At 52.1% G+C, this 10,360-nt stretch overlaps 1 protein-coding gene across 1 annotated transcript in view; it reads left to right on the forward strand.

The window, feature by feature from the left end:
* Nucleotides 1-10,360, forward strand: part of SLC15A3 (solute carrier family 15 member 3) — a gene marked incomplete at its 5' end in the record, with an annotated part of 19,940 nt that overhangs the window by 2,560 nt on the left and 7,020 nt on the right. Inside the window, 4 exons of the mRNA XM_004715037.2 lie at nucleotides 5,591-5,880; nucleotides 6,705-6,852; nucleotides 8,294-8,404; nucleotides 9,040-9,208. Of these exons, the coding sequence (XP_004715094.1) occupies nucleotides 5,591-5,880; nucleotides 6,705-6,852; nucleotides 8,294-8,404; nucleotides 9,040-9,208 (718 nt within the window). The remainder of the gene's footprint in view (nucleotides 1-5,590; nucleotides 5,881-6,704; nucleotides 6,853-8,293; nucleotides 8,405-9,039; nucleotides 9,209-10,360) is intronic.

The raw sequence follows: 10,360 nt of genomic DNA on the forward strand, positions 1-10,360 counted from the left end.
TGGCTAGCAGTCGGAATCGACTCGCTGGCCGTGAATTGGGCTGAGGTGGGTGATTGAATGATGTCCGGTTCATAGACAGGGAGGCTGAGGGTTCCCAACAGTGATCACCTTGTCACAGGTCACAGAGAGAGCAAGGCAACGAGTGGGGAGTTATCAGCAGGTGGGCTTCAAGCTCCACCTTGGGCCCCATCTTTAGGAGCTGTGAGGATCTGGCGGCGTGGGGGCAGGGAGGCTCGGGCTGGAGCAGCCCTCTCTAAGCAGCAGCACCTCCCTGGGGTGAGTCAGCCAGGCTCGGCTCAGAGCCCAGCTCATCCACTCTTTGGGGTGGAGGCCATGGGTAAACACCTTCATCCCAGGATTGTGATAAGAGATGTATGAGCCCCTAATAAAATGATAAAAAATAAAAAAAAACCACCTTCATCTCTACATCTTCCTCTGTCGCCCCTGGCTCAGAGCTTGGGAGATCCTTGATGAAATGAATGAGCAAATGGCTAATGACAGGGCTATGTGAGAAAGCTCAGCAGGGTATCAGGCAAGGATTTGTGCCATGTCAAAACACAATGCTGTGTAGTGTGCACAAGCATGAGAGGTGCACACAGGAGAATTACAAACATGTGGAAAGAGGGATGTTCTTCGTTGCTTTATGTGCCAAGAACCAAACGTGGCCAGCCAGTGCTGCACCGTCTTCCCGAGACCACTGGTGTGCGTCAGCCCCGCTCTTTGAGGCTTTCCTTCATTTCCAGTAGCCGTCTCCTGCCCCTGTAGCAGTCAGTCTTTCCCGGTGCTGTGTCCCAGGCGAGAGAACCAACAGCCACCGCCAATCTCATGCCCACGCAGCGTGCCTGTTGCCTGCCTCTCTCGTCTTTCATCTAAGTACGGCAGTCTGTCAACAAAAGGGTAGGGTGGAAGAAAAAAGATACCTAAACTAAGGTGACCAGACGTCCCGCTTTTGGCGGGACAGTCCCGATTTTTGGCGTTTTAAAAAAGTCCCCGATTTTTGGAAAGAATGCAGGACAAGCTAGGGAACGGTCTATTTGGTCCATATTGACCACATTTTTAATCAAGAACCACCCCCACCCCCAGTCAATGGTGTCCCGCTTTAAATCTGGTCACCTTAACCTAAACGGAATAGGATCAGGCCACTAAACGTTTTTTAAAGGACTCCTTCCTCTAGGGCCACACAGGGTTTCTGCACACAACAGTTTCCAGTGGCCTTGCCTGGATCACTTAACCATTCTAGGTGCATTCCTTTGGCCATGGGGGACACACTGCCCTAGGCGCCTTGGCCATTGCTGACCCGCTCCCAACCTTCTTTCAGACCAGAAGATGCCAATAGCTGCTGTTAGGAATCTCCCATCATCCCTTGATGCTGCTCTTCCATTGACATCTCATCCCACCCCCGCCCCTGCAGCGACCTTAGCCCCACCCACCTCCATACACTTCCACTGTCCAGTGTCCCTCCTGGCTGCAGAGCCGGTCTCTAATGTCAACAGCAGTGACAGAAGCTCCCAATCAGCCCCCTCTCCCCTTTTACTGAGCCACGGACTCTGGGCGAAGAGGCTGCAAAGCTGTCTGAAGGGATCTGACCTTGACTCTTAGAGGAAGTGCAGGAATGGCCATCGTTGGCTATGTGTTCTGAAAAGTGGCTGCTTGATGCGACCAGGGTGGGTGCATCAGCGAAGAGGATGGGGGCGGGGTGGCAATCAGACAGAAGCGTGGGGCAGGAGGGTGGGCACCATCTGGAAGACATCGTCCCTGGGACGGGGTGTTTAAGACACGATTTCAGAAAGGGCCATCCATCCGTTGAGACTCCTTCTCATTTCCGTCCCAAATGCACTGCCTGGTGGTCCCTGTGGAGTTACAATTGTCATCTTCATTTACTTCCAATTAGTAAGTGGAAGTAGCTACTCATAATAGGATTTATTCAATTTTCGGCTTTCAAATCTAGAGCACGGATTTTCAGTCAGTGGGTCCCTCCATCGCCCTCTCCAACAGTAAACCACCGTGTCTTCAAAGGATTGTTATTTTAAAAAGCATCTTTATGGAGCATAATTGTCTTTGGACAAGAGGGGAGGGGTGGGTGGGAACCTTTTCTTTTCCGCAATGCAACTACAGAAAGGAACGCTTTGCAAAATGGTCTTAGTTACTGGAAATGTGTTTCTGTGGGTGGAAGGGTAATGGCGGATGCTGAAATGCTGGAGCTTATGAAAAAGGAGTCCTAGTGGTGCTGGGGGGTAAGTGTTGGATTGCTAACCAGAAGGTTGGTGGTTCAAACCCACCAGCCACACCTCAGGAGAAAAATGGTGCTGTTTGCTTCCGTGAAGATGTACAGCTTCAAGCAATGTAAAGTCGATTATAGGCAGATATAGTTAGGCTAATTGCAATATCTTATCATGGGTTAGGAGCCCTGATGGAGTCATACTAACTAGTTGGACTACCATCCACAAGTCCGCAGTTCAAAACTAACAACTGCTCCGAGGGGACGGGAAGGGAAGGGGGAGATCGGGAAGGGAAGGGACGGGAAGGGACGGGAAGGGAAGGGACGGGACGGGAAGGGAAGGGACGGGGTGGGGCGGGAGCTAGCTTTTCATTTGAGTAACTTACCAGTTACAGTTTGGAAAACTCACAGGGGTGACTCTATCATCCATGGCAGTGATTTCTGCTTGACCCATCTTAAAAATTGTTTCCATTTTTTTTCTTTTTTAAATCATTTTATTGGGAGCTCATACAACTCTTATCACAATCCAGCAATCCATCCATTGTTTCAAGCACATTCTCAAAGCATTTTCTTTCTGCTTGAGCCCTTGGTATGTTTCCACTTTTAATGTTTTATGTTTCCATGTTTAATGTCTTATGCTTTCCTTTAGTGGGCATTTTCTATGTTTTGTCTAGTGGTTGTTCTTGAGTTGTTTTCCCTTGTTTGCTTCCTGTGTGTATTTTGTATGACGTTCTATAGATGAGGCCCAGGATAGGTAGAGCTTGGAGACAGAATTGGACTGATCACCTAGGGACCTCGCAGGGGAGGATGGGACAACCGGGGAGCTAGTGACAATGAGTGCAAGAAGAATACGTTCTGAACTGACATTGGTGATGATTGTGCAGATCTTAATGTAACCGGACGATTAAACTGAATGGTATGTGATGCATATCCTAATTATGTATATAATGTGTATAATATATTATGTATATATGTGTGTTCGTATAAGAACTATCTGTCTATAAAAAATTTACAGCCTCCAAAACTCTCTATAGCAGCGGATCTTAACCTGTGGGTCTCGACCCCTTTGGGGGTCGAACGACCCTTTCACAGGGGTTGCCTGATTCATAACAGTAGCAAAATGACAGTTATGAAGTAGCAATGAAAATAATTTTATGGTTGGGGGGGCACCACAACATGAACTGTATTAAACGGTTGGGCCATTAGGAAAGTTGAGAACCACTGCTGTAAATCGTGTTTTTTTTTAACATTGTATTGAGGGCTCTTACAGCTCTCGTAACAATCCATACATCAATTGTATCGAGCACATTCGTACATATGTTGCCATCATTGTTTTCTAGACAGTTATTTTCTATTGAGCCCTTGGTGTCAGCTCCTCTCCCCCCAACCTCCACCCTCGTGGCCCCTTGACAAATCCTAAATTGTTATTATTTTCATATCTTCCACCAACCGCTGTCTCCCTTCCCCCTCGGTTTCTGTTGTTCCTTTCCCCGGGGGTGCGGTTATGTGTCGATCATCGCTATCAGTCACCCTTCCTCCCCTCCTCTCCCCACTTTCCCCCTGCCCTCCTGGTAATGCCACTCCCATTCCTGTTCCTAGATTCCGTGTATCCTGAGCTCTTACGTCATATCTGTATCTGTGCACAAGCTCCGGTCAAGCGCGCAATGAAAGGCAGGACTGGGTTCAGTCTTTACAGGGACAGATAGCCTCACCTTTTCCCCATGGAGCGGCTGATGGTTTTGAACCACTGGCCTTGCGGTTAGCAGTGCAGAGATCACTGAACCGTGCCACCAGGGCTCCTTTAACCTGGGAACAGAGTCTGAAAGGGGGCAGCCAGTGCCACTGACCCAAAGCAACCGACTGAAAGGGGTCCTGGGGCCTGGCTGCTGGAGATCGATTCCAATCCCGGGTAAAGATTTCCAGCCCATCTGACCTTGCTGGGGGACCTCATGGCTTTTTGTTTTGTGTTGTCTGCACAGGGAGAACCACCCTGGGGCTAGGCCCAGGCTCCCCTCTGCTTTCCCTAATTATGCCAGCTCTCATTCCATTGAACAGCTATCAGGAGGAGGAAGTCGGGGAGAGAGGGGAGCCCTGATTGAATTCTCGGAAGCTCCAAACTGCAGGGGCAAATTCTAAGCCCGATTTCTAGCTATTCTTCTGGGAATGTACGAAGCGCATTGCCCCTGAGCCCATTTCAACGCACAGGAGTCTGTGGGGCAGGGTGGAACGGCCCCCGGGGTTTCTCAAGCTGTCACTCTTTTTTAAAATAACAGCTTTATTGGCACATGATTTACATTTCATACAGTTCAATTGTTCAATCTTCAACCATATCCAGGAGAATCGTGCAGTCATTACCATATCAATTTCAGAACATTTCCCAGCCCCACTCCTCATGGTTAAATTCCCTTCGAGATGATGTGTGCTGTCACAGTCAGTTCTAGTGCTCCCTCCCTGCTCCTGCCTTCGTTTTTTATTCCTGAAATCCCCTTTCCCTTCTTATTAGCCCTGCACCCTCAGCCCTGCAGCCCCTATCTACCCCTGTATCAGTTATTATCACTACGCATCCACTCCTCCTGTGCACCACTAACTGGGAAACCCAACAGAAGCAATAAAAAACAAAATCAAAATAAGGTAGTAAAGATAAAATAATAATAATATAAAGACCAAAATACAAATAGTAAGTAAGAAAGAAAAGATCCCCATCCACATTCAAAAAACCCCGGGAAGAAATTTCTGTCATGGAACTTGTAAGAGTACTTGCACCCAGAACCTACCTATTCAGGTCAGGTCTGCAGGGAGGGAGGTCATCTGGCCATGTATTGAGTTCGATTCAGCATTTTCAAGGTTACAAGGGTCTTTGCCTGACAGCAAGACTGTTTGAGACTCTTGTCAGGCTGTTGCTCTTCAAGGGAGCAGAAAGCCTCCTCTTTCTCTCGGTGATGTGCACACGTCACATGGAATCATGGGAAGCTGCCTTGAGGTCTTTGCTGGCATCTTCTCTGATCCTAGAAACCATGCACCTTGCAGGTTGCACAGTGGAAGACAGGTACCCATCAGCCGGAAAGGAACAAAGTCGCCTTCGAGGACATCTGCTGTGCGCACCACTTGGTGACAGTAAAAAAACAGCAACGTGTCTTGTGGGCATGAACAAACAGCTGTGCCTAAATGTCCTGATCATTAGCAAGTGACTCCCAAGAGACAAGTTTATCCACTCATTCGACAGATGTTTGCTGAGTGTCTAGTTAAGGGATCAGAGCCTAGACACTTGGCAGAAGGCCTTCCCATCTGGGGGCGAGAAGAGAAGGGGTGCAGGCACAGAGGGGACGATGCTCCCGGACCTCCTGAGCCCTCACTGTCACCCCTACCTGGCAGGTTTTGGATCTTGGCCGCAATGCCACCCAACGCTTCTTCAACTGGTTTTACTGGAGCATTAACCTGGGGGCGGTGCTGTCCCTGTTCGTGGTCGCCTTTGTGCAGCAGAACATCAGCTTCCTGCTGGGCTACAGCATCGTCGTGGGCTGTGTGGGCCTGGCCTTCTTCATCTTCCTCTTTGCCACCCCTGTCTTCATCACCAAGCCCCCCATGGGCAGCCAAGTGTCCTCCATGCTGAAGCTGGCCCTCCAAAACTGCTGCCCTCAGCTGTGTCACCGACACTTTGCCCGGTAAGGAGGGGGACCTTAGTGAAGGGGGGCACCACACGTGTCCTGGAGAAGCATAGTCCAGATTGGGGACACTGCCCTAGTGAGAGTCCTTTCTTCTGATTCCCTGTCCAGCAGCCCACAGTCACCCCCAGTGGCTGAGGAGGGCGAAGGAGATCAAGGTGGAGGTGATGGTCCCAAGGGCAGTGGGCTTCCCATAGAAAAGTAGGGATGCTGGGCATCGTGATAGCCCTGGTGAGAGAGGGGCTGATGGCATGGGCACCTGCCGTGTGAAGATGCTCGTCATCTTGGTGGTGCTGGTGCTGGTAGAGAGGGGATGATGGTGTCGGTACGCACAGTGGCGTGCTTGGGAAAGTAGAAGGGCAGTGCATGGGGGGGGGGGTCCTTGACAGAACAGATTGACACAGTGGTCGCAACAACGGGGTCAACATAACCACAGTGAGCATGGCGCAGGAGTGGGCTGTGTTTCATTCTGTTGTACGTCCGGTCTCTAGCAGTCAGAGCCAACGCGGACGGCACCTGGCAACAGCGTAACCTACGCTGAAGATAAGCTTTGATAAAGATGGTGTCCATGGTCGTCGGGATGTGGTCATGGGGGTGAGGGTACCAGCAAGGCTGCTGGGATATAATGCGAAGAATTCTACTGTCTCCATAAATATTAAGAATCAGACATACTGGCTCCCTCCCCGTTAGCTGACACCCACGGCAGAAGGTCCTGAACGACTTTACACGGGTCCTTGTGGCGTCCCTGGCCCCTCTCCTTCCTGGGGCATTGACTACATGGGTTAAGCAGACCTGTTTGATGCGCTGTCCTTTGGGCCCTGCAGAGACCCACAAGGTGCACAACTACTCCCTGACCAAAGGCATGCCCAGCCCGGCCCCTCCCCGCAAGAAGACATCGCTAACTTCCAGGTGCTGGTGAAGCTCTTGCCTGTCATGGTGACCCTGGTGCCCTACTGGATGGTGTACTTCCAGGTGAGCACCCTCTGCCCTTTAGGCCTGGGGGACGCCTGCTCCCCAGTCTTCTCACGGGGAAATTCACATGGGACTGGCCCCCCCAGAGGTCTCTCGGGGCTCACCACTCGCCATGGAGTCCAAGGTGGGGGGAAAGGGGAAGAATCAAGCGAACTGCTGCTGAGGGTCCAGGCGCAAACCCCCACGCCCAGGACATTTGTGGAATTGGCAGGTGGCCTAAGAGGAGGCACCGTGGAGCGGAGTCTCCTCATCACTCTGGGGGACTCTGATGCCTCAGACTAGAGGCTCTCTGGCACTCACGTGTTCTGATGCTCTGGCTGGGCAGCCGAGGCCCAGAGAAGGGGCTACTCGAGGCCACACACAGTGCTTTCCCATGAGTTCCCCAGCCGGGTTGTGTCTCAGGATCGCTTGGGAGGCTTTTCAAAGAAATTCAGATTCCTGGTCACACCTGACGACTCAACTGGGATTGCCTGGGGTCTCAGGGGACCTGGGCGGCTCCTTTAGTAAATGTCATTCTGCAAGACTAGCGGGACAACTGCTTCCCACCCCATATTGCTTCCTAGGGGGAAGGTTGGTTAGAGAGGTGTGTGTGTGTGTGTGTGTGTGTGTGTGTGTGTGTGTGTGTGAGAGAGAGAGAGAGAGAGAAATCCGGGCACCAGTCAATCCCAGTGGTCATGCATTCATTCCCACACCCCCTTGTAGGACCCTTGAGTAAGTATAGAGCAAGACAATGTCCTACAGCTCAACCCCTCCCCCTAAAATTGTGATTGCACAAATTAGATACTAGCTAGTAATCATCAGTACACACCAAAATCAGAAGTCACAATTCTTTCTTTCCACTTTATGATAGCACAGAAAACAGGGCCACCCAGGGTCAGCCTGCTACCTGGGGGTGGCACAGAGGTAGGGAGAGTCCATGGTGGGACAAGGACGTGGTGTGGAGACTCCATGGCAGATGCCTGGCCTTGCCAGTCGTCAGGTAATGGCATTCTTCTCACTCGGTGGCCGCAGCCCTCCCCACTTGGGGTTTCCCCTGGGCCCCTCTCCGGGGAACCCAGAGCTGTGTGTGGCACCCATTCTGGCTGACAAATGTTTACCTAGCTTTGGCTATGACAACCTGTGGGCCGCAGCTTGGTCTCCGTGTGAGATGAGAACTCCCCGTGGGGACAACCGTGTCCTTATCTAACCCATCCCGCGAGCGAGGAGCTGGGCCTGCTGGAGACACTACATGGACCTCCCTCCCCGGCTCGCCCACTGCAGCCCCTCCTCTCTGCTCTGGGAGCCCCGAGCAAAGCCTGGCTCTCAATGCATGGAAAAGCCTGGTTCCTGCAGAGGCCAGGACAGAGCTGGCTGTCCAGCTGCCCTGTAGCATGGCTGAAGCCTGCCTGCCTAGGAGCTGGCCGTCTTTCTCGTTCCCACTCATGTCTGTCTCTCCCTGCAGATGCAGTCCACGTATGTCCTGCAGGGTCTCCACCTCCACATCCCCAACATCTTCCAAGCGAGCCCTGCCAATATCTCCACAGCCCTGCGCGCCCTGCCGAACAGCTACACGGTGAGTGACCAGCTCAGGGTGGGCGGGGGCTCCCTCTGAGCAAAGGACAAAGGAAGTGGCTTCCACTCTCCCCTCTCCCAGCCACCAGGATTCTTGGGATACAGAAGGGTACCTGGAGGGTGGACAAGCTTGGGCCAGATGTCCTGCCAGGATGCCCAACAGCTCAAGAGAAAACAGCCAACTTCCCTTGCATGGAAAAGAGAATTCACTGCCCCATTTGCAGCAGGGCCTCAGATCAGGCCAATCCAGGCACCTATTTGACTCAACCCCTATTTTCTCCCTTGCTGGGACCCCCTAGGAACCCCGCCCAGATTGCCATCTTTCACCCAGACTCTTAAGACCAATTCATAATATCAAAGCTGTTCAGAGCTGGCAGATGCATGGCATACTTGCCACCACATCCCTATTCCTTGCCCATAGCAGACATCATTAATCAATCTCAACAGTGTTCCACGCTGAATCCAGGGATCTTCTGGGCAGCCACCACCAATTGATAGATGTTAGAACTTGCCATCTCGATCAACCCCTGACCAGCGCCACAGCTGAGGAGGCTGAGTTCAGGGCTGACAGTGGGTCTCCTGGAAAGTCTGGAGTCCAGGTCTCCCAACCACAGCCCCCGACCTCCCTCCTCCCAGATCCCGCAAGCCTGGCTCCTCCTGGCCAACGTGGTGGTCGTGGTAATCCTGGTCCCAGTAAAGGACCATTTACTGGATCCCTTCCTGGTTCGGCACAACGTGCTTCCCTCGACTCTGAGGAAGATGGTGCTGGGGATGTTCTTTGGCTTTACTTCTGTCATTGTGGCAGGTGAGTGGATCTGAGCTGATAGGTCAAGTCGGGGGAGGAGTGGCTTGGGTCCGTCTGGGTGTGTGATCGAAGGGGAGGGCGGTGCTGGCTTCTCTGTGGACCTGTGTCAGGCATACCTCCACCTTCCCACAACCATAAGAGCTGACTGAGAACCTCCTCAAAGAATCTAGCCTCCCCTGGCTTTCACCGAGAGTCCCGAATAGGTTCCCTGGTGGGGCTTCAGGTCCCTGAAGGCAGGGATCTTGATCTTTTTGACCCATGGCTCTATTCCTAGAACCCTGATGGCACAGTGGCCTCAGACCTCGACTGCTCACCGAAGGGTGGGCAGTTCAAACCCACCAGCTGCTCCAGTGGGAGGAAGATGAAGCAGTCTGCCTCTGTACAGGTTTATGACCTAGGAAACCCTGGAGGGGGGAGCATTCTACTCCATCCTTTAGGCTCAGAGTCAACTCAAAGGCAGTGGATTTGGGTTGGTTTCATTTGTGGGTGGCTATCTCCCCAGAGCCTAGAACAATGCTTGTAGGTACCCACACGTGGTAGAAGAAGGGATTCTCCAAGCGCAAGCAGCCACTTAGTGGCAAGCAGGGAACTTTCCCGTTTTTTAAGTGAAGTATTATCGATTCTCTTCTTTCTTCCATCTCCAAAGGATTTGAAGCCACTTATAATACAAAGGAGCCTGGGAGTTGGTGGGTGGTACTAGTTGTTAAATAAGCGTTGTCCTCCTAACCCAAAGGTGAGGGGCTCCCATCTACCCAGAGTCGCCTTGGACGTGAGGCCTGGCAGCCCGCTTCTGGTCAGTTGCAGCCTTGGACACACGGCGCTGCTCACCCGGGAACTTCGGGCCCAGGGGAAGACACTTCCCATGCAGCCGCAGAAACCTGAGTTCTTTACACTCAGAAGGGCAGGACCTGGGGTTCCTTTGGGTCTCCAAGCATCGTCTTTCAGCCATTCATCCCGCCAATGCTGGGCTGGGCCTGCACTCTGCCTTCCGGGAGTGTGGTCTCGTGGGGTGTTGTTGGCGAAGCAGATGAAGGCTACAAACACTATGCCTGGATCTCAAGAAGGGAGTGGGGCCAGCCCTTCGTTCAAAAGAGAAAAACCAGTCTAGCTGCTTTTTCAGCCATGTTGTTAGGTGCCCCTCATTCATAACGA

Source organism: Echinops telfairi, unplaced genomic scaffold (genome assembly GCF_000313985.2).
Source record: "Echinops telfairi isolate 266 unplaced genomic scaffold, ASM31398v2 ScPeMD7_7416;HRSCAF=8454, whole genome shotgun sequence".
Lineage (NCBI taxonomy): Eukaryota > Metazoa > Chordata > Mammalia > Afrosoricida > Tenrecidae > Echinops > Echinops telfairi.